The 25,093-nt window shown below is 41.1% G+C and overlaps 1 protein-coding gene and 1 non-coding gene across 2 annotated transcripts in view; both read right to left on the minus strand.

Moving 5' to 3' along the window:
- The window catches only part of LOC126419344 (uncharacterized), an 85,213-nt gene that overhangs the window by 18,092 nt on the left and 42,028 nt on the right, over positions 1-25,093 (minus strand). Inside the window, exon 3 of the mRNA XM_050086529.1 lies at positions 24,346-24,423. Coding sequence (XP_049942486.1) covers positions 24,346-24,423 — 78 coding nt within the window. The remainder of the gene's footprint in view (positions 1-24,345; positions 24,424-25,093) is intronic.
- Positions 7,558-7,632, minus strand: Trnal-caa (transfer RNA leucine (anticodon CAA)). Its single transcript has one exon. It is a non-coding gene; the product is annotated as a tRNA-Leu (tRNA).

The following is a 25,093-nucleotide window of genomic DNA, read 5'->3' on the forward strand; positions in this document are numbered from 1 at the left end:
TGAACTTGCTTGCAGCTGCTTGAACGAATCTAACGTAAACAGTTGTGACTCATCGGCAGCAGTTTGTTGTTATGAAGCATGAAGCATTTGATACATTTTGGTGTTGGCAGCCGCTTGTATCAGCACTGTTTTGTTGTTGTATATGGCGCATTTCCTTTGCAATTTAAGTTTTATTTTTGCTTTTTCTCTGGTTCATGTTTTATTGCTGCACTATTATTCTGCAGAAGCAGGATACAGTAATATCCTTTATTAAGAGTATTGGTTCCTACAAGTCAAAATTACAAAAATTTAACTGAAAACTAAAACAATGAAAATTCCCGGGTTTTTCCTGGTTTTCTCCCGGATGAAAAAATTCCCTGATTTTTCCTGGGTCTCCCGGTTGTCCCAGGTCGTATACACCCTGGCTTCGCCCTAATACAATAAATATTTTAAATAAAATTGAAAATTTCAATGTTGCAAGCAGCAATCACAGGGAGAAAAATCTCACGGAGATTGCTGCATGCTCCTGGATTCTTCTATAAACTATGAAGTGAAAACAGATTTAAATTGCTTAAATGAAGATAGTATATTCGAAAGCTGTTGGGTAGAGCTTAATGACCTTAACATGTTAAGTCATTTCAGTTCATAGAACTCCAGAAAGAGCGTTAGTCATTCCATTCCTCTCTAAATCCCAGTGCTTGCTAGATAAAGAAAGAAAAGAGGAAAAGGGTTGTAATAACAGCTGGTTTTAATATAAACACTGCAAATGACAAAGAATCACACTCAGCAACATGCACTGATAACAATGTAACAAATTACTAATTTCAAAATGTATATACATTCTCTCTATCTAGACTTATGACTTTCTGATCACTCAGCCTTGTTTGTCTCAGTGCCAAAAACTGATAAAAATAATGCGAGAAAAACTTATGTTAAAAGAAGTTTCAATAAAACAAATATTGAAATATTCTTTGAGAAACTAAGTGAAGTTAAGTGGTCTCTTGAGGAGGATGGTGATTCAACAAATTTAAATTTTAGTACATTCTTAAACATTTTTCTTGAAGTGATTAATGAAAATTTCCCACCAAGACCACATTGCAATAAAACATCAAGTAAAATAAAATGGATCACACCAGGAATAAAACTTTCCAGTGAGAGGAAAAGAAAGCTACACTATCAGCTGAAGTACAACAAAGATTCTGATTTTGAAAATATGTTAGGGACTATAAAAATATTTTTAAAAAGGTTGTAAAAGCTCCAAACCAAATAACAAATAATACATTCATTCTAGGGGAAAAAAATAAATCAAAGGCAGTATCGTCTGTAGTTAAGTCTGAATTAGGTGTCAAAAATCACAAACAAGACATTTCAAAAATCAAACCTAAGGAAAAATCTGTTGTAAATCCAGATCAAATATCTGAGTGCTTAAATGAGATATAGCACAATATGATTTAGATGTAGTAAATTATCAGCAGGAAGTAAATAGTTTTGGATCAAAAGGCAATATCAGTGAATGTCTTAAAAAATCAGCACAGTCTCAACAAAATTTGTTGAAAATGTCATACTCTCCTTAAAAGACAAAGACTCTTGCAGTTAGGAAGATATACCCATCAAAGTGATTAAAAAATTTCACAACACAACAGCTCATCCCCTTTCTCTCTCTCATAATAAACAAATCATTTGAGGAGGGTTACTTCCCTGATCTCTTGAAATACACACCATTGTTGAAAACAGGTTCAAAAGATGATATGAGAAATTACTGCCCCATTTCTACACTCCCAGTCACATCAAATATAACTGAAAAAATTTCTGCTTTACAGGTACAAAGCTTCATCACACAGCATGATATCATTCCAAATAACCAATTTGGCTTCCAACAAGGGAAAAACACATAAGATAAATAAGTTATTGAAAAAATTACTTCATAGATAGGAAAGCTAAAATTGCAGGAATGTTCTGTGATCTAACAAAAGCATTTGATTCTGTAAACCATGTCATGTCGCTTTTCAAACTCAACAGGTATGGATCAGGGATACTGCTTTGAAGTGGTTTGAATCATATCTCAAGGAGAGGAAACAAAGGGTAATAATCACATCAAATTAGATTAGATTAGATTAGTACTTGTTCCATAGATCATGAATACGGCACTTCGTAATGATGTGGAATGTGTCAGGTTAATAAAAGGTGTCTATACAAGATATTACATTACACAAAATATTATGACCTTTTTTTTTTTTTTTTTTTTTTTTTTGGGGGGGGGGGGGGTGTTGGGGAAATTATCCACTTACTATAGCCAAAAATTCATCTAATGAGTAGAAGGAGTTGCCATTAAGAAATTCTTTTAATTTCATTTTAAATGCTATATGCCTATCTGTCAGACTTTTGATGCTATTAGGTAAGTGACCAAAGACTTTTGTGGCAGCATAATTTATCCCCTTCTGAGGCAAAGTTATATTTAATCTTGAGTTGTGAAGATCATCCTTTCTCCTAGTGTTGTAGCCATGTACACTGCTTTTACTTTTGAATTCGTTCGAATTGTTAATAACAAATTTCATAAGTGACTATATATATTGTGAGGCTAAGATCTCTAGCTCTTTAAATAAGTATCTGCAGGATGACCTTGGATGAGCTCCAGCAATTATTCTGATTGCACGCTTTTGTGCAATGAATACTCTTTTACTCAATGAGGAATTACCCCAGAATATGATGCAAGACAAAAGCAGAGAATGAAAATAGGAGTGGTAAGCTAATTTACTGAGATGTATATCGCCAAAATTTGCAATTACCCTAATAGCATAAGTAGCTGAACTCAAACGTTTCAGCAGATCCTCAGTGTGTTTTTTCCAGTTCAACCCCTCATCAATGCATACACCTAGAAATTTTGAATATTCTACCTTAGCTACAGATTTCTGATCGAAGTCTATATTTATTAATGGTGTCATTCCATTTACTGTGTGGAACTGTATATACTGTGTTTTGTCAAAGTTTAATAAGAGCCCATTTGCAGAATGTGCAAATGGAGCAGATTACTTCTCATAGTGGAAACTGTGTCACAAGGCATTCCTCAAGGCTCAATCCTTGGACTAACTTTACTCCTGCTCTATGCAAATGACTTGCCTCTCAATATAAATACTCATTTGACCTTGTTTGTAGATGATACTTCTGCCCTAATTGAAAATCAAAATTCTGACAATATACCACAGAGTGTCATGAATACATCAAGAAACATGGAAACATGGTTCAGTCTATATGGCTTGAAACAAAACAAAAAAAAATTTAAGAAATCTGTATTACTCACAATAATCAAAAACGAGAAGAATTTGATTCAGTCAGATTCCTAGGAATAAACTTAAGGTGCAAATTTGAGTTGGAATTCATGAACAGAATCTCTAGCAAATAAATTAAACAGCCTTGGATTTGCAATGGAAATTTTAGCCAGTGTCATTCATATTGACACCAGGTACTATTTCTTGGAAGCTTTCATGAAGGACAAAGTGATATTTTGAGCTGTATCCCTAAAATGGAATAAAAATTTATGATAGTTACAGTGGATGTAAATATTGCAAGTTTGACAAATTTTAAATAAGTAAGTTCTTCACAAAGTAATATAGTCAGTGTAACAGAATTTCATATAAGTGAATTGTAACCTTGACATTTCTACTGTACATCAAACATATGTTCTGAAATTCTGTATGTAATGAGATGACACACGCATTTCACAAAGAAATTTTTAGAACGTGAGACTGATTATTCTTAACAAGTCTGACAATGTAAAATACATGACTTGCCTCGACTTGACATCTGGGTTCCATCAGATTAAATAGGAAGATGAATCCAGAAAATCTACTGCCTTTCTCTTCAATGGGAAGAGGGACCAATATTGTATAGTGCCCTTGGCTTAAATTTGTCAGTGGCAGGAGCAGGAGGTTAGATAATGTACTGGGAAAAGAAATACTAGAAATCTGACTATATGTAGATCACATTTTAGCCTCAACCAAGACTTGGAAATAACATACAGAAACTTTGTGGGAAATTTGTGACAAAATGAGAGGGCAGAATGACATTGAAGCTATCTAAATGTAAATTTGCTCTCAAACAGCTTAAGTTTAAGGGACATACTATCACTTAACGTGCAAACAATTTCTGATTTCCCTCCTCCTAAGACTAAGAAGTAACTTAACTCATTTTTTGGTTTAGTAGAGTTATTTTGCAAATATGTGGAAACATAACCATTAAATGCACCATATCTCAACAATTTGCTTAAAAAAATAATGTCTGGGAATGGGATGATGAATGCCAATCTGCATCTGACGACATCAATGCATAGTTAGTTAACAGTGAGATATTACACAGACCAAACTTATCCATCCCTTTTTGCCTTACAACTAACAGCAGTGATTTTGGATACAGGGTCCAAGTGTTCCAAGAAAAACTTTTAGCTACATCTACATCTACATTTATACTCCGCAAGCCACCCAACGGTGTGTGGCGGAGGGCACTTTACGTGCCACTGTCATTACTTCCCTTTCCTGTTCCAGTCGCGTATCGTTCGCGGGAAGAACGACTGTCTGAAAGCCTCCGTGCGCGCTCTAATCTCTCTAATTTTACATTCGTGATCTCCTCGGGAGGTATAAGTAGGGGGAAGCAATATATTCGATACCTCATCTAGAAACGCACCCTCTCGAAACCTGGCGAGCAAGCTACATCGCGATGCAGAGCGCCTCTCTTGCAGAGTCTGCCACTTGAGTTTATTAAACATCTCCGTAACGCTATTACGGTTACCAAATAACCCTGTGACAAAACGCGCCGCTCTTCTTTGGATCTTCTCTATCTCCTCCGTCAAACCGATCTGGTACGGATCCCACACTGATGAGCAATACTCAAGTATAGGTCGAACGAGTGTTTTGTAAGCCACCTCCTTTGTTGATGGACTACATTTTCTAAGCACTCTCCCAATGAATCTCAACCTGGTACCCGCCTTACCAACAATTAATTTTATATGATCATTCCACTTCAAATCGTTCCGCACGCATACTCCCAGATATTTTACAGAAGTAACTGCTACCAGTGTTTGTTCCGCTATCATATAATCATACAATAAAGGATCCTTCTTTCTATGTATTCGCAATACATTACATTTGTCTATGTTAAGGGACAGTTGCCACTCCCTGCACCAAGTGCCTATCCGCTGCAGATCTTCCTGCATTTCGCTACAATTTTCTAATGCTGCAACTTCTCTGTATACTACAGCATCATCCGCGAAAAGCCGCATGGAACTTCCGACACTATCTACTAGCTACAGTATGGGAATATCAAAAATTTAGAAATTACTTATAAGCTCACCAAGCAGAGATATGTACAGACCATAAAGCCTTAAGCTATATTCAAGAAAAGAATATTAGAAGAATTTGCAGTCAACTCAGACATAATCAGAACTGTGATGACAAATGAATATTGGTAAAAAGTTGTCTGGGGAAAAAGGGACATGGAAAAGTACAACAACAGTACCAGGTTTTCGAGGAGATTCTTTTTTACATGTACAGCCGCGACAGGGATAGGTGGAAGGTTTGCTGGACTGAAGAATACACATACACCTTAATACTTTACACTCATACCAGTTTTGGTCACTGTGGGATAATAACGTGTGCTCAAAAAATACAGGACTGTGTCCATTTTCATAATATTGCCCACGGAGTAACAAAGTGCCTTAATTCTGCGACAGGTGCCAATGTGCCAAAGTTGATAATTATATCAACAGGAGCCACTTACAGAGTAACGCCTCATAAGCAGATGGATGTCATGGGCATTGACTTCTAGGGCAATTAACCAAAGCAAAGAGGAGGGTTGGCGGGGCGGGGGTGGGGGGGTGGGGGGGGGGGGGTGAGGGGGGGGGGGGTTATTGCTACATTTTTCTAATGGTGGACCTATTCTCGAAGTTCATTAAAATGTACCCAATAAAGAAAGCAACCAGCAAGAAAATTATTCAAAAAATAACACAAGACTACTTTCGTACAGTCAGTACACTGAAAGACTTACTTTCAGGTAGTGGAAGCCAATCCACATCCAAAACTTGGAAGTCATTTACAAGAGAACACAACATTAAAGATGTTCTCACCTCAGTGTAATCCCCAGCCTGTAATCCAACCGAATGATACATGCAGGAAATAGGTCGCCTGTGCAGGATCTATTGTAGGAGGACCATACCAACAGGTTAGAATACACTGAAAACTTTTCATATGTCCTAAACAGTCTGCAACATACCACTACAGGATTCTCATCCCAAGAAATAATGTATGACAAACAACGTGCATATCTGATCAATGAGTTAATAGTATTTCCATTGTGCAAATGCATCTCAGCAGCAGAGGGGGGAGGACGCTGTTAGGGAAACTATAAAGCAACATAGCAACAAAATAAAACAAGTACATGGTGGTAGGGTAAAAGACCCCAAATTAATGTTGGCGGCTTAGTCTTAACAAAGAGGTGTGCAAAATCTAAACTCATAAACAAAGAATTCAAAAAATTCTTTGACATACACATTGGCCCCTTTGAGGTTGTGGGAAATATTCATCCTAATGCATACAGGCTCACCTACTCCAAATGAAGAAAACTGTTCGAGTCTGGAAGTGTGACTCAACTAAAGTTTTACAAATTTACCAATTAATGTGAACACTGATATCCACTTTGTTTTTACTTTATTCATTTGTGTTGCGACAATAGAAGAAATTTTTAAGATGAGTTTCATTCTACCTCAGTGGGGTGTACATTCTTTGTGTGTCATGTACATGGCATGCACAGGGGTCCAACCATATGGCATTTTCTTACATAGCTATATAGATGTCACACAAACACCTTTACTACATTTTCAGTTGTTTACTGTATGTCTACGAACCTCATTTACATGTCACTTTAGACACCCTTACCACACTTTAGCTATATTTGATTATATATATCCTCTGATGTCATGATGGTTCAGTTATGGGATCACTGACTGGCACAAAAAGCTACAATTTTTTACAAAAACTGAAATTTATTTCAATTTATGATCAGGATGTATACATGGACAAGGAAAAAAAATTCCCGGATTTCCCAGTTGAAAATACACTTTCTCCCAGGTGAAAATACACTTTTTCCGTGTTAAGTGACAGTATAATTTTCCTCAGCACTGTAAAACCTATCAATCCTTTGAATGTTTATGGTTTTATACACTGACGTAGCATTTCCAGGCACTTTAGAAAACGAAACTCAGCGGGGGAAAAAAACGTTTTGGCTAGATCTTTGATGTGCAGCAGCATGTACGTTGCATATTTTCGTGTTACAAGGGTATAAGTTCGAATTCCACCAAACACTGCATGTTACTTTCTGAAGCATTCAAATCCAGATTGCGGCACGCTTTTGTAACGCTCATGTCATGTGATTTCACCAGCTGATGACAACATAGGACGCGTGATGTAGTCAGCCAATAGCAAGATCACTTAAGTAGCGCGAACACACAAATAAGAAAAGTTAATAGAATGAAATTTTCACTCTACAGCGGAGTGCACGCTGATATGAAACTTCCTGGCAGATTAAAACTGTATGCCGGACCGAGACTCGAACTCGGGACCTTTGCCTTTTGCGGGCAAGTGCTCTACCGACTGAGCTACCCAAGCACAACTCACGCCCCATCCTCCATGGAGGATGGGGCATGAGTTGTGCTTGGGTAGCTCAGTCGGTAGAGCACTTGCCCGTGAAAGGCAAAGGTCCCGAGTTGGAGTCTCGGTCTGGCACACAGTTTTAATCTGCCAGGAAGTTTCATATCAGCGCACACTCCGCTGTAGAGTGAAAAATTTCATTCTAGAAACAACCCCCAGGCTGTGGCTAAGCCATGTCTCCGCAATATCCTTTCTTTCAGGAGTGCTAGTTCTGCAAGGTTCGCAGGAGAGCTTCTGTAAAGTTTGGAAGGTAGGAGACGAGGTACTGGCAGAATTAGATCTGTGAGGACGGGGCGTGAGTCGTGCTTGGGTAGCTCAGTCGGTAGAGCACTTGCCCGCAAAAGGCAAAGGTCCGGAATTGGGAGTCTCGGTCCGGCACACAGTTTTAATCTGCCAGGAAGTTTCAAGAAATGTTAATGGTTTAAACAAATATACATAGTGTTGCTACAAGAAATACAAAGCTTTCACATATAATATTGGTCTCTTAAGATTAATAAGCTGCAAGAGAAGCTAAGCTTCTACATATAATGTTAACCTTTTTCTACATCTACATCTACATCCATACTCCGCAATCCACCTGACGGTGTGTGGCGGAGGGTACCCTGAGTACCTCTATCGGTTCTCCCTTCTATTCCAGTCTCGTATTGTTCGTGGAAAGAAGGATTGTCGGTATGCTTCTGTGTGGGCTCTAATCTCTCTAATTTTATCCTCATGGTCCCTTTGCGAGATATACGTAGGAGGGAGCAATATATTGCTTGACTCTTCAGTGAAGGTATGTTCTCGAAACTTTAACAAAAGCCCATACCGAGCTACTGAGCGTCTCTCCTGCAGAGTCTTCCACTGGAGTTTATCTATCATCTCTGTAACGCTTTCGTGATTACTAAATGATCCTGTAATGAAGCGCGCTGCTCTCCGTTGGATCTTCTCTATCTCTTTTATCAACCCTATCTGGTACGGATCCCACACTGTTGAGCAGTATTCAATCAGTGGGCGTACAAGCGTACTGTAACCTACTTCCTTTGTTTTCGGATTGCATTTCCTTAGGATTCTTCCAATGAATCTCTGTCTGGCATCTGCTTTACCGACAATCACCTTTATATGATCATTCCATTTTAAATCACTCCTAATGTGTACTCCCAGATAATTTATGGAATTAACTGCTTCCAGTTGCTGACCTGCTATTTTGTAGCTAAATGATAAGGGAACTATCTTTCTATGTATTCGCAGCACATTACACTCGTCTACATTGAGATTCAATTGCCATTCCCTGCACCGTTCGTCAATTCGCTGCAGATCCTTCTGCATTTCAGTACAATTATCCATTGTTACAACCTCTCGATACACCACAGCAGCATCTGCAAAAAGCCTCAGTGAACTTCCGATGGCATCCACAAGGTCATTTATGTATATTGTGAATAGCAACGGTCCTATGACACTCTCCTGCGGCACACCTGAAATCACTCTTACTTCGGAAGACTTCTCTCCATTGAGAATGACATGCTGCGTTCTGTTATCTAGGAACTCTTCAATCCAATCACACAATTGGTCTGATAGTCCATAAGCTCTTACTTTGTTCATTAAACGACTGTGGGGAACTGTATCGAACGCCTTGCGGAAGTCAAGAAACATGGCATCTACCTGTGAACCCGTGTCTATGGCTCTCTGAGTCTCGTAGACGAATAGCACGAGCTGGGTATCACACACGACCGTCTTTTTCGAAACCCATGCTGATTGCTACAGAGTGGATTTCCAGTCTCCAGAAAAGTCATTATACTCTAACATAATACGTGTTCCAAAATTCTACAATTGATCGATGTTAGAGATATAGGTCTATTATTTCGATATCTACCATTTTGTCATCTGTGCGACAATCTAGAGAAGGAACTACAGTGCAGTCTTCCTCTGTGAAACAGCTTTGGAGAAAGACATTTAGTATTTCGGCCTTTAGTCTGTCATCCTCTGTTTCAGTACCATTTTGGTCAAAGAGTGTCTGGACATTTTGTTTTGATCCACCTATCGCTTTGACATAAGACCAAAATTTCTTAGGATTTTCTGCCAAGTCAGTACATAGAACTTTACTTTCGAATTCATTGAACGCCTCTCGCATAGCCCTCCTCACACTACATTTCGCTTCGCATAATTTTTGTTTGTCTGCAAGGCTTTGGCTATGTTTATGTTTGCTGTGAAGTTCCCTTTGCTTCCGCTGCAGTTTCCTAACTCGGTTGTTGTACCACGGTGGCTCTTTTCCAACTCTTATGATCTTGCTTGGCACATACTCATCTAACACATATTGTACGATGGTTTTGAACTTTGTCCACTGATCCTCAACACTATCTGTACTTGAGGCAAAACTTTTGTGTTGAGCCGTCAGGTACTCTGTACTCTGCTTTTTGTCACTTTTGCTAAACAGAAAAATCTTCCTACCTTTTTTAATATTTATATTTATGGCTGAAATCATCGATGCAGTAACCACTTTATGATCGCCGATTCCCTGTTCTGCGTTAACTGTTTCAAATAGTTTGGGTCTGTTTGTCACCAGAAGGTCTAATATGTTATTGCCACAAGTCGGTTCTCTGTTTAACAGCTCAAGGTAGTTTTCATATAAAGCACTTAAAAAATTTCACTCGATTCTTTGTCCCTGCCACCCGTTATGAACGTTTGAGTCTCCCAGTCTATATCCGGAAAATTAAAATCTCCACCCAGAACTATAACATGGTGGGGAAATCTGCTCGAAATATTATCCAAATTAGCCTTCAGGTGCTCAGCCACAACAGCTGCTGAGCCAGGGGGCCTATAGAGACATCCAATTACCATGTCTGAGCCTGCATTAACGGTGACCTTCACCCAAATTATTACCTCTACGTAACAGTGGTTTCAACCTTCTTTTCTCAGACTTGCCAGTTGCTGAATTTTTACTTCCCTGCAGTGTCTTGTTTCAAACACTGTTGTTTAGAACTAATTCCTTACACTTCGGATGGTGCTTTGCATAGGGAATTTCAATACCTGAAGGGATAATCTCTTCTGTCTTCTACTTCGACCAATTAAGGCAATTTTAGTACGCAAAATGCGAACTTCCTTTACCTCTATTCAGAAGCCCTATCTGTCGCTTTCATCCACTCTTAGCAGTCCTCTTTGCTTTCGTACGCCGCTGACAAACTGAACAAAAATTGAAAATTTTTGGCTCTCACAGTTTCAAGATATATAGAATCAAAATATTAAATTAAATTGGCAAATAAATAGAAAACTTACACCGTTCGGTGCTTTTCTCTAAAAAGTGGTAAGTGGCTGAATACTACAAAATATCTCCAGTATTCTCCTATCGATTCTAATGTTTTGAACTTCTGCTCAAATACAATTTTGTAATCGAGGATCATAACGCTATTTGGGTATTAGGAATAGTCAGTGCTAAAGGGTGAAAACTGAGTTTGAAGAACTCTATTCTTTTTCGTGTTCATTTGTCCATTTTCAGAGGTTACAAGCAGATAAAGGCATATTACGTAGACAAAGGCAATAGATTAACTACTTCTAATTTTTATTGTAAACTACAAATAAACTGTTAAGTCATAAGTTTTCTCCTTGTATGACGTCGCAAATTTGTTGTGCTTCCTCCCGTTCTTAATCTTTTAAAGGAAATGGAGCACTGTACTTCAGTGGTACGACACTTCATAAAATACTTCCAGACTAGGTATGGAGTCATTCTGTAATACAACTGAGGTCCGTCGAAGGCAGCTTGAAACTACCATATGACCATATGGAGTAAGTCTTGCACTCGCCTTGTACACGCGTACCACCCAACAGACCACGCCACGTGGTAACAGGTACACTATTGTCTCAGCAATGCTGTACCGATGCTCGTTTCTGTCGGCATTGTTATTAAAATCGCAATGACAGCATTTCTCATTTTCTATAACATGCAATATTTCAAGGTAATGGAAAATTTACGAAAAAATACTCGTTTTTTTTAAAATATGTTTACTGAAAAACAAAAAAACAAAAAAAATAGCACTGTTGCTACGGTTAACTGATATTTATGTCTTTTTTGCTCAGTTATTAATAAAAAATAAAACCTGTTATAAACGAGACCAAACAAATATCGAAAAGTAGGTATTTTGCATCCCTACTCCCGTGGCCGCGCTACACACTCATGTTACACTTTAAGATAAATCACACAAATGTGCCAGTAAAATTTTTAATAGCAACATAAATGTCTGATCTTCTGGGCTTGAAATTCTTCTAGGTGGTCGTCCTCAAAGAGTTGATTTTTAAATGAGAGTCAAATGCTCTGTGATTTAAGAAATTCATCGTACTTTCTCGCACATAGTTCATCTTGCGTAAAAGGAAATTTACTTGGAAAGCAATGCTTTTCAAATCACCATTTGCAATATTTTCCCGTGACCTGTTAGAAATTGGTTCATTTCAGCAGTTGCCAGAGAGCGCCAGATAACAGGCGTCACTGCACACGCGCAGCTACGATGACGCAGGAAGCCCGTATGTTCGTACATGTAAAACATTAATAGATGTTTCATTATGTCTTAAAAGAAATGAGACATCCAAAAACGCATAATTTGGCTTAAAGTGCACATTCACATGTCCAGATTCGGATCTAAATTTTCTTGAATGCCCGTACTGTATTATCTCATGTTTGTTCTTTATTATGGCACAATGCCATACAAGTTGGAAGATGGAAAACGTGCACCTGAAATGCAGCGAATAGCTGAAAGTAGCCAGCAGTGTGAAATTAAACACTTTGTTTCAAATAAATTGACTGCCTCAGTGGAAAAGATTAATAAAAGCCAAAGCTCTTTAGCAAACTGACAAAAATAACTTCATTTTTCTGCAAGGCGATTAATGCTTGACTGTCAGAAAGGTGGAAATAAAATAAAATCTGAAACTAATAACATATTTTTGCCTTCTGTAATTATGCGAACATATTTTAATTCACTTGATAGCTCCTGGCCACAGAAATCCGTTTTGTTTTCATTTAATGTGAGAGCAATGAATGAAGAGGAAACAGCAAAACCACTAAACGTAAGCACAGGTCACATGTAGACTACCCACCTCCCCACTTCAACTCAGACTGCTCTGTGCTTCAGCACCGGATCTTCGATATTTCCGAACCAGGGCAATATTAGATTGTGGCGCCCAGCCACACATCCGTAGCCAGAAGCAGGAGAAGGTACTACCCATACGCGACTCAGCTGCGCATGCTCAAGAGCCCACACGCAACTGCTCAAACGAATCTAATGTAAACAGCTGTCACGTTATGCTCATCGGAGGCAATTTGTTGTTAGGAAGTATTGCACAGTCTTCCTAAAGCCTTTGACACCCTTTGCTGTTGGCAGATGCTTGTATGAGTACTGTGTTTTCTTGTTGTATATGGTGCATTTCCTTTGCGACTTAAGTTTTATTTTCATTTTTTCTTTCTCTCGTTCATTTTTTGTTGCTGCAGTATTATTCTGCAGAAGTGGGATACGGTAATATCCTTCATAGTGTGTTGGTTCTTACCAGTCAAAATCACAAAAGTTTAACTGAAAACTAAAACAACAACAAAAATTCCCGGAATTCTAAGAAATTCCCGGGTTTTTCCCGATTTTCTGCCAGATGAAAAAATTTCCGGGTTTTTGCCGGATCTCCCGGTTGTCCTGGGTCGTATACACCCTGATGATACTTTTATGATAGTAATACACTATCTTATGATGAAATATTGTGTTGTGGTCCATGTAATGGTCCAACAATGAAAAAAGAAAGATGATTATAAGCAAATGTAACAATTTAAGTTAGACATGCACATTTCAAGGAAATTTTGACTAAGCTCATAAAGATAATACATGCCTGTTTCGGTGTTATATGCTTCACACTTCACTTCTCAGACCTTGGAGATGATCTCAGAAACCTACGTTCGCATCTTCAAAACATGTATTGCCACCTCTTGGCATTCAATCTTTCAGGTATGCTCCTGATTAATGTGGTAATGTCCTGTTGATGAATCATACCCCATTCTTCTAGGAGGGCGTTCCGTAGGTTCTGCAGGGTGTCCAGATAGTGCTGACAGGCTCTTTTCCTCAGCCAGTTTCAAATGTGCTCAATAGGATTCAAATCAGAGCTTCGAGCAAGCCAACCAATAGCATGAATCCCTGTTTCATCCAAGAACTCGTGCACAATTCTTGCAACATGTGAGCGTGCATTGCCACACATTAGTGTAAAATCACCACCAATAAATGGAGCGAGAGGCACAACATGCTCCAGAAGGATTTCCTCCACATACTAATGTACAGTAAGGCTCCCATGCTCCACAAAGACCAAGTCCCTGCTTGCAGCTGTATTGATTCCTGCCTACACCTTCACAATACTACCCTGAAAAGGTGTCCTGGATAAGACTGTGCAAGTGGAATACCTTTCCCATGGCCTTCTCCAGAGACACTCTCTTCCATCAGGTAACCAAAGGCCAAATTGTGACACATTGGTGAACAACACTGGTGAGTTTCGGACCTGTAGCAGGTCTTCTTGACTGAAGATTGTCTTCTTCAGGTCTCTTCGAAGAGATCCCTCAAACTTGGTGGAGTCAGTTTTGTGCTTCAATAGTGGTGGTGTGAAGGTTGCAGAAGACTAAGTTATAAGAAGCAGTCATTTCTTTCCAATGTTGCTCTTCTCGGGCCTGTACCTAGTCTCCTTGCAAAGTCTCCAGTTCCCTGTACCTACATACGGTTGTGGAAATAGTAGAAGGTGTAGCTCTTAACACTTTGGCCACACAATGCATGCTGTAGCCATTTTCAATAAAGGAAAAGCTTTCACAGCTTGTCCAGGGCTTAATGACATGTGTACTCCAGAAAGGTGATTATGACTATCACAAAAAGATCCTATTAACATGTGCGATTGAAAGGGGAACAATTCAGTGAACAGCAATAAGCACTACAAGAGCGGGAAACCATTATTCGTGCACATTCAGTGATGTGTTTCCCAGTTTGCACGGGAAATAACTGGGGCTAGTGCAACAATCAATCAATCTATCAACACTTCATTGTTTGCCTGCAAAGCAATGCCAATAACATACCCTGACTCAAAAAATTGGTTGTAGTGTTTCACTTTGATTAAACAGATAATTACACAATGATTACACATCATTTATTGGGTGCTCCATTTTTGTGCCAGTCAGTGTAATTTACTTGATTTATGATTTACATTATTATGGTATGTTGTAAGGTTAGTTTTACAAGAACATTTGAGATTGGGTTATACATAACTCTGACTGCATGATTGTTGAAGAAACTTACTGAATATATTGTGCCTTGTGTCTGGCAGGTTATTTGGAACATCTGTTGATGGTGAAAATGCTTTACTTATTTTATTACTGTCCTTGACAATATTTATGCTGTGTGTTGAAGGAGAACATACTTTTTAAGAATTTTATGCCTTAATACATTAATACATCACACAGTTTACTGCTGATCTCATAACAACATTGTTGACTTCAAGAGAAGATGTAGAGATTGGTTAGGGAGAATACATTTATATTTCTTGCAAAAATACCACGCTTCGAGTGTCTATGATTTATGCTACAACACTATGACACTACAAATTTTTACACTTGGAGTTACTGATGTTTGATGAGTGGGAAAAAAAAAAAAAAAAAAAAAAAAAAAAAAAAAAAAAAAAAAAAAAAAAAAAAAAGAGAGAGAGATGCTTCAGGCCTACTGATAAATAACCTTGTGACTTAAAATGAATATTTTGATGTACAGTTATATTGTTAAATTCATACATATTAATACAATGATAGGAACTTTGAAGATGTTGGAAAATATTTTGAGGACACAGACATTTGATATTACTGAAAAACCCACATTTGAAGAGATTTTGTTGCACATCTGTACACATTGATTACATCAAGTTGAGAAGAGGTAGGATGAAATGCTAAAACTTATGCTTTCTACATTAGCTTGTGATGAGATGAAGTGAGAGTAAGAAGTGACTGGAAGTGAAGTTTTAACAGTTAACAAGCCTAATTTTACAACTTTTTCTTATACTATGCTTACAAATGGATAAGTCTTTGGGAAGACACTGTTGTCGTTATTAGACAGACTACACAGCTAAACATGAGGACAAACTGACATTACCTTTATTTGCTCTGAAAAGTCTCTGCCAAAGCTATTGGCATTCTGCCTCTTTATGTGAGAAAGGAAACCTTATCAGATGGATTACTTTTTTTGAGGATTGGTGAGGAGTAAGATTTCATTTGTAAATTTAATACTCCACTGTTTTCCACAAAAAATATGAATCAACACTACTTATGTTTGAGAGAGAAAAGACTTTGCCTTTCAGTTTCGAACTATTTAATTTAGCTATATTCATTTTGTTTAATTATGGATGTATTTCCATACAAGAAAACGGACTAACTAAAAGTACGACTGATGGGAAAATACTTAAAGATTTCTATGTAAATATGTTTAAAATTTTAAAAAATGAACTGATACTCTAAGTCTGTGATAGGATAGGTGGTTTATTACACAATGGAGTCTGTGATAAGCAAGAGGTTTACTGAGGGAAAGACTAGTTTCTGAGTTTATGATAAACTAGGTGGTTTATTAAGGAAAAGACTGATTCCCCAAGTCCATGGTAGGGTTAAACATAAACCGATTTCTCAGATATTCGAAATGTGCAAACTCTGAATAATCTTAGAGACATACCTTGAGTTTACAACTGAACATAAAACACTCGCATCCTAAGCAACTTTGAAAAATCAATTTTGAAGAAAGAACCCACATCCCAACACCACTCTCAGTATTAAAAAAAGGTACCAATCTTGAGTCATGACATAAGTCTTTTTGTACTTTCATATATGTGGTTTTATAATTTACACTATGTCATGCCAGTATTTTGAAGAAATGGTATTATGTATTTCACTGTATATCTTTCTAAATTGTATTAGATGATTTTTCACTAACTTTCCTTATTATGTAGTATTTTGATGACAAGATACTCTGATCTTTAACATATTTCATTCTGTACTTTACTGCATGTTGTTTAACAATATTTTTCTATTTAACATTGTATCTTTCAAAATTTATTATTCTGTTTAGGGATATATTTTCTGCATGTACGACAGGGTGTCAAAAAATAACTGGAATCATTTTTTTGCATTTTAATGTGCCCATGCTTGAGTACTGGACAGGTCTGATCTTGAATGATGTAATACCATACAAATCAGTCACCTGGTGGTATGCAGTTGGAGGGAGGTAGAGAAAGTGTATGGGTGTGTTTACTGTACCAAACATGGATATCATGTTGCAGCAGTGCACGTAAATTAGATTTTGCATTCTTCCTGACAAAACTCCATCACAAATATTGAAAATATTGCAGCAAGCCTACAAAGAGCAGGCCTATGGGGAAAACACAAGTTTTTGAGTGGCAGCTCTTGCAAAATCTCCTTGAACAGCAAACGCTTCTAACAGCGGCGATTCGAGATTTCGTCGCGGCATCAAAAATGCGGGGCGTTTCTCGTCGTTGGCTGTACCTCCTTTTCCACCTTACGACGAGACGGTGGAAGACTGGTCTGATTATGAAAAATGTCTTCGACAGCACTTCTCGGCATTTCATGTCACGGACGAACAACCATGTAAGTCTCTGTTCCTTTCCTGGATTTCACCTCAAATGTATCGGTTGTTGTCGCAATTGGCTCCTTTGAAGGATCCTGCGTCTTTGTCCTTTGCTGAAATGTGCTCCCTTCTGTCTGTCTATTTTCAAAAGCAAACGCATGTGGTAGCCTCTCGTGTTGCCTTTTATCGTTGTCAAAAACAACCAAATCAGTCCTATCGCGCTAGGGCCTGCTGAACTTCACGGCCTCAGTCGAAAGTGTCAATTTGTTACTGACGTTCACAAAGAATCCTATGCCGATTCCATGGTACGGGATGCTATTATCCGGTCGGTGCCCGACAAAGAAGTTCGGCAACGTGCCCTTCAGTTGGCGAATCCGACTCTAGATGAAGTTCTCTCCATTGCGCAGTCTTTTGAAATTTCTCGGGCCACTGGGGCGCAAATAGAAGCGTGGGGTGACGTCGGGGAAATACAACCTCTGTGCGCTGTTGACGACGCGTGCGGCGTGGCCCCGCCGGCCTACGTGGCCGCAGTACGCTCCCACGCGCGGCCTCGGCCTAGCCGTAAACAACCCACTATGAAACTGCAGCACAATCCCCGGCAACTTCCTTCATGTCCGTGGTGTTTTATGAAACACTCACGCGAGGATTGTCTCCAACGTTGGGCTGTGTGTCACAATTGCAAAAAGAAAGGTCATGTGTCTTCCGTTTGTAAATCCGACCGCATACACGATATTCATGAACATGACGCTGATTCTGATTCTGTGTTGTCTGTAAATTGCACTTCTTCCCTTTCAGGGAAGTTATTCCTCACTGTCCAAATCCTTGGTCGAGATGTTCACATGCAAGTGGATACCGGTTCTGCTGCCACTATAATTAATTCTCAGACGTATCTTCAGCTGGGTTCTCCACTCCTGTCCCCTGTCACTCGGCAATTACGGACGTACAATAAACAGAAGATTTCTCTCTTGGGACAGTTTAATGCTGAGGTATCTTACAAATCCGTCGTTCGCACTGTTCCCATATTTGTGGTCGACCAGAGCAACGCAGAAAATCTTTTTGGTTTCGATGCCTTTCGCGTTTTTGGGTTCTCCATAGATGACTCTGTCAATATTGTCTCTGACGCTATTCCTTATGCTCAACTGGATTCCTTGTCGACGACATTTTCGTCCCTTTTTTCTCCTGGGTTAGGCCGTGCAAACGACTTTGAAGCTCATATCACGCTCAAACCTACTGCTTGGCCTAAGTTTTTTCGGGCTCGGCTCATTCCTGTGGCCCTTCGTGATCGGGTAAAACGGGAGTTGGATCGTCTCACTGCTTCAGGGGTCTTGCTTCCTGTCACTTCCAGTGAGTGGTCCTCTCCTGTCATTGTAGTTGCTAAGCCCAATGGTGATATTCGTCTCTGTGGCGATTTCAAAGCCACTGTAAATGCTCAATGCCTCATTGACACTTACCCTATGCCCCGTCCTGAAGAACTGTTCACTAAACTCGCTGGAGGACAGTATTTTTCTAAAATTGACCTGTCGGAAGCTTATCATCAACTTCCTCTCGACGCTGCTTCCCGGCAGTTTCTGGTCCTTAACACGCCTTTCGGCCTCTATCAATACCAACGCTTGCCATTCGGGGTTGCTAGCGCCCCTGCTCTTTTTCAGCGATTCTTGGAACAATTATTGCTCCCTGTCCCGGGGTGTATCAATTACATGGACGACATAGTTGTCACTGGCTCCACCACTGAAGAACATCTTCAAAATCTCCGCACACTTTTTAATGTCTTACAGACTGCCGGTCTTAATGGTAATCTTCAGAAATCACAATTTTTTCAGGCATCTATCACGTACTTGGGGTTTCAACTCTCTCGGGATGGTATTCATCTGCTTCAACACACTGTTGCTGCGATCGATGCCCTTCCTCGCCCTACATCTGTTAAGGAACTGCAGGCCTTCTTGGGGGAAATAGAATACTATCACAAGTTTTTACCATCTGCGGCGTCGGTGGCTCAGCCGTTGCATCGCCTGTTGCATAAAAACGTGCCTTTTCACTGGTCCGCGTCATGTGACGCGGCTTTCCGGAAATTAAAGACTATGCTGAAACACGCCCCGTGCCTGGCTACTTATCGACCGGGCCAACATCTTGTTCTTGCCACAGACGCCTCTCAATATGGGGTTGGTGCAGTCCTTGCGCACCGTTTTTCTGACGGTTCGGAACAACCCATCGCTTATGCCTCCAAAACGCTCACGGATGCCCAACAAAAGTATTCTCAAATTGAGAAAGAAGCTTTGGCCATCATTTATGCTCTTCATAAGTTTGGTGTTTTTCTCTGTGGCTCAAAATTTCATCTTGTTACAGATCACAAACCACTTGTTTCCTTGTTTCATCCATCAACGTCACTTCCCGACAAGGCTGCACACTGCCTCCAGTGTTGGGCTCTTTACTTGTCCCGTTTCAATTATGACATTCATTTCCGGCCAACGGCTCAACATGCGAATGCTGATGCTTTGTCTCGCCTTCCCATGGGTCCTGATCAGGCATTCGATAGGGACGAACTTTTGTGTTTCCACCTGGATGTTGCCGAGCAGCGGGTTGTGGACGGGTTCCCCATCACTGGGGACAGGCTGGTGGCTGCTACGGGTTCTGACCCTACCCTCTCCCGGGTTTTATGCTGTATTCAGAAGGGTTGGCCAGATCGCCCGTCCGCTAAGACTTCTGATCCGTTGCGGAACTACTACACTTTGCGCTACCGCCTCACGGCTAGGGATGGTGTTATCCTCCTCTCCACTGACAATGCTTCGCCGCGTGTTGTGGTACCTGCGTCTTTGCGTGCTTTGGTCTTGCGCCTCCTTCACCAGGGACACTGGGGTGTGTCTCGCACAAAATCTCTGGCGCGCCGTCATGTGTACTGGCCTGGCATCGACTCTGAAATCGCACACATGGTCGCTGCCTGCGGCCCTTGTGCGTCACAGGCCGTTGCCCCGAAGTCATCTTTGTCACCGTGGCCTTCGCCTGAGAAGCCATGGGAGCGCATTCATGCTGACTTTGCGGGACCCTTTTTAGGTACTTATTGGCTCCTCGTAATTGACGCCTACTCTAACTTTCCTTTCATTGTCCGTTGCACGTCACCTACCACCGCGGCAACCACCAGTGCTCTCGCCCGCATTTTTTCTTTGGAAGGCCTCCCCTTTACTCTTGTTACTGATAATGGTCCGCAATTTGCCTCTTCCGACTTTGCGGATTTTTGTGCTTGTCACAGCGTTATGCATGTCACGGCCCCGCCGTTCCATCCACAATCCAACAGTGAGGCTGAACGACTGGTCCGCACATTTAAGGCTCAGATGCGGAAACTTCTGACTTCTTCTGCTGCTGATGATGTGCTTCTCCAGTTCCTGGCGTCTTACCGTTTCACCCCCATGGGCGATCACAGCCCGGCTGAGCTCTTACATGGCCGACAGCCCCGCACGCTACTTCATCTTCTGCACCTTCCCACCTCACGGCCGCGGGTGCCTTCACTTGGCCGGTTCACCGCCGATGACCTCGTCTGGGTACGGGGATATGGCAGGCGGCCAAAATGGAACCCGGGCCGCATCTTACGACACCGTGGCCGACGCCTGTATGAAATCCAGACGGACATGGGTGTTGCAGTGCGTCATTCGGACCAGCTTCGGCCTCGGGTGCCAGCAACGCCTGTTCCGAATGCCGCCACACCACCTTTGGCTCTACCTGATGCTCGGGATCTTGGCATCTCTCAATACTCACAATGCAGCCCTCTCACCGCCATCGCGATGCCAGCACCAGAACGGATGCCACCAGGAGACGTGCCCATGCAGGAACCAGAGGACCATCCTCTGTCAGAGTACATCTACTCGCCTCCTCCTCCAACAGACGCCGACACATCGCCCATGTCTCCTGTCATATCAACTGGACTTGCCGCAACGGGCAGATTGGTGCATGGGGCCCCAGCAGATTCGACCCCTACGTCTCCCGTCATCTCGACCCGTTATCATCGGGGACACTTCCGTCTGTACGGGAAGCCTCCTCCTCGAGACTTTACGGCGAGTCAAACAACGCCTATGGACGTTAGCCATCTCCAGGACACCTCCACCAAGACCAGTGCAACCATTTCAAAGGGGGGAAAACTGTTGTGACTCGCCGATTATTCAAAGTGCCACCGCGCAATTACGCACGTCCTCTACGTGCAGCGCTGTCTGCCAGCCATGCAGCAGCTGCGCCACCTAAGCGGCCAGCCGAGCAGCGGCCGCTAGACTGAGACTCAGTGTTTAATCGAATGCCAACTTGTTCACAGGTCCACTTACTCAGTGACTTATATGTGTTGTTGTGTTGTCCGAAATATATGTGTTAAATTTGAAGATTTAACAGTAAGTTTTGCCTCTATCACGAAATTCTATACTTAATTTCATCTCTCAATATATGGTAGGAAGTCTCTCTGTCAACCAGTTTGGCCTTAAGTAAAGAAGGAAGCATTTGAATTGTTACACTAAATATCTCATATTTCACTATGAAAACAAAAGGAGTACTGTGACTTATGTATTTAGAAAATATGTACTTGTAAATTAAAGTATTTTGCCATCTGAATTGTCAGCTCAGTGTAAAATTTAATTGTAAGTGTTCATAATAGTTAGCCCAATTTAGTGTTTATTATAAATATGGACAGATTTTTGTACGCAGCATGTCAGTCTTCTACCAGATTTTGAGGTGAAATCTATGTCATTGGTCCTAACAATGTGATAACAAGCATTAATATTTAAAATGGTGTGTCTGATTATTATACATATCACACACAAAGCCTGCAGATCGGAAGAATTCCAGATTATCTACAAGAATCAGCTGTTGCAGCAAAGAAGAAAAGAAGAAGAAAAGTATTTGTACTTCACTGAATTTACATCCCAGTCTGATAAAATATTTGCAGTATTAGCTGTTGCCATGAGCAGCAACAAATTCTTTTACACTTCAGCAGATTTTGTAATTGCGTAACATTACACAATAATCAAACATAACTAATGTGCCAAAGAATGGGGAAAAAAAACGAAATATTATGAATGATGGATTTGTAAACAGGAGCCTGAAAAACATAGCTTTGAAGATTTTGATTCTTAAATATGAAGTTTTTTACTAAAAAGCTACAGAAGAATCTGTCATCTCTAACTTACCCTAAAGGAAGGTAACCACATATAAGCAGCATATAATAATAATTGTAAATGTTCAGTATGACAAACTGAACCTATGGTATCTCTCATACACTCGGTAATGAATTATGTATGCCAGCAATATTCTTATAGTTCTTAATTCTCTCTACTAGCTCATAGCAATAACCTATATATTTTTAACATACACTCCTGGAAATTGAAATAAGAACACCGTGAATTCATTGCCCCGGGAAGGGGAAACTTTATTGACACATTCCTGGGGTCAGATACATCACATGATCACACTGACAGAACCATAGGCACATAGACACAGGCAACAGAGCATGCACAATGTCGGCACTAGTACAGTGTATATCCACCTTTCGCACCAACGCAGGCTGCTAATCTCCCATGGAGACGATCGTAGAGATGCTGGATGTAGTCCTGTGGAACGGCTTGCCATGCCATTTCCACCTGGCGCCTCAGTTGGACCAGCGTTCGTGCTGGACGTGCAGACCGCGTGAGACGACGCTTCATCCAGTCCCAAACATGCTCAATGGGGGACAGATCCGGAGATCTTGCTGGCCAGGGTAGTTGACTTACACCTTCTAGAGCACGTTGGGTGGCACGGGATACATGCGGACGTGCATTGTCCTGTTGGAACAGCAAGTTCCCTTGCCGGTCTAGGAATGGTAGAACGATGGGTTCGATGACGGTTTGGATGTACCGTGCACTATTCAGTGTCCCCTCGACGATCACCAGTGGTGTACGGCCAGTGTAGGAGATCGCTCCCCACACCATGATGCCGGGTGTTGGCCCTGTGTGCCTCGGTCGTATGCAGTCCTGATTGTGGCACTCACCTGCACGGCGCCAAACACGCATACGATCATCATTGGCACCAAGGCAGAAGCGACTCTCATCGCTGAAGACGACACGTCTCCATTCGTCCCTCCATTCACGCCTGTCGCGACACCACTGGAGGCGGGCTGCACGATGTTGGGGCGTGAGCGGAAGACGGCCTAACGGTGTGCGGGACCGTAGCCCAGCTTCATGGAGACGGTTGCGAATGGTCCTCGCCGATACCCCAGGAGCAACAGTGTCCCTAATTTGCTGGGAAGTGGCAGTGCGGTCCCCTACGGCACTGCGTAGGATCCTACGGTCTTGGCGTGCATCCGTGCGTCGCTGCGGTCCGGTCCCAGGTCGACGGGCACGTGCACCTTCCGCCGACCACTGGTGACAACATCGATGTACTGTGGAGACCTCACGCCCCACGTGTTGAGCAATTCGGTGGTACGTCCACCCGGCCTCCCGTATGCCCACTATACGCCCTCGCTCAAAGTCCGTCAACTGCACATACGGTTCACGTCCACGCTGTCGCGGCATGCTACCAGTGTTAAAGACTGCGATGGAGCTCCGTATGCCACGGCAAACTGGCTGACACTGACGGCGGCGGTGCAGAAATGCTGCGCAGCTAGCGCCATTCGACGGCCAACACCGCGGTTCCTGGTGTGTCCGCTGTGCCGTGCGTGTGATCATTGCTTGTACAGCCCTCTCGCAGTGTCCGGAGCAAGTATGGTGGGTCTGACACACCGGTGTCAATGTGTTCTTTTTTCCATTTCCAGGAGTGTAGTATCTGTATGGAGCTTTGGGATGTGTGTGGTCTGGTATTGCATAAAACTTTCCCTAGACCAAAAGATATTTTTAAAATTTAACCATACAGTACTGAAGAATTATGCCTCTTCTCATGATTGTATATTTTCTTGACTACAATGTTATTAAGACGAGGGAGCACTAATTCTACTAGGTGGAACTAGAAAAAGGAATAGACATTATTGAAGGACTCATCCTGTTGCTCACTAGAACTATTAGAAATGTCATAATAACACTACTAGTTCATGTAATGTTTTACAGAGCTAAAATTAAGTAAAAGATAGAAAAAATACTTACTGCAAAATAAGCGCGTGGCTCCAGGAGGCGCAGGATTTGCGTTGGTGGAAGATAGTGACCATAAGCTATTCTGTACTCCTGAAACAGAGTGTGGCATCAATTAGCTCACTATAGATAGTGAGAAAATATGATTAAAAATAACAAACAACAGCAAAGTACTAAAATACATGTTTTTCATTGATATTTGTATTCTTCTGTCATATAACTTCTAATTATTGTTGGGAGTACACCATGAGCACATCTTATACCACTGCTTTATCAACAGATTTTTGGTGACCTAATAAAGCAATGATATAAGATGTGCTCAGCGTTTATGTTGTGGTCACAGGCCTCCTGCAGACTTTATGTCACAACTTAAGTTCACTGGTGGTGCCAGTCTTTCCATCATTTCCTTGCTAATACCAATATTCTTAACCCATTGTCTGATATTTATAAATCTTATACTTTGTATGCAAAACTACATTGTTCTTTCTACATTTCTGTTCAGTTTTCTTATTAGGTGACCTATAGCTCTCCTTGGCAACTTAATTTCTGCTGTTTGTAACAGCATTTTATTTTTATTGAATTAATATCTCACTTTCAGTTACAAAATTATTTAAGAGGATAGATAAAAATCTACACACCTAGCGGCAGCAGAACACACAAAGACAGTTTTAACTGGCAAGCTTTCGAAGCCAGTGACTCCTTCTTCAGCCCGAAGGCTGTACGGTAAGTCTCCCCTGACCCACAGTTCTGGGTAACTTTCCCG

The sequence above is a fragment of the Schistocerca serialis genome, chromosome 9 (genome assembly GCF_023864345.2).
Source record: "Schistocerca serialis cubense isolate TAMUIC-IGC-003099 chromosome 9, iqSchSeri2.2, whole genome shotgun sequence".
NCBI classification, from domain to species: domain Eukaryota; kingdom Metazoa; phylum Arthropoda; class Insecta; order Orthoptera; family Acrididae; genus Schistocerca; species Schistocerca serialis.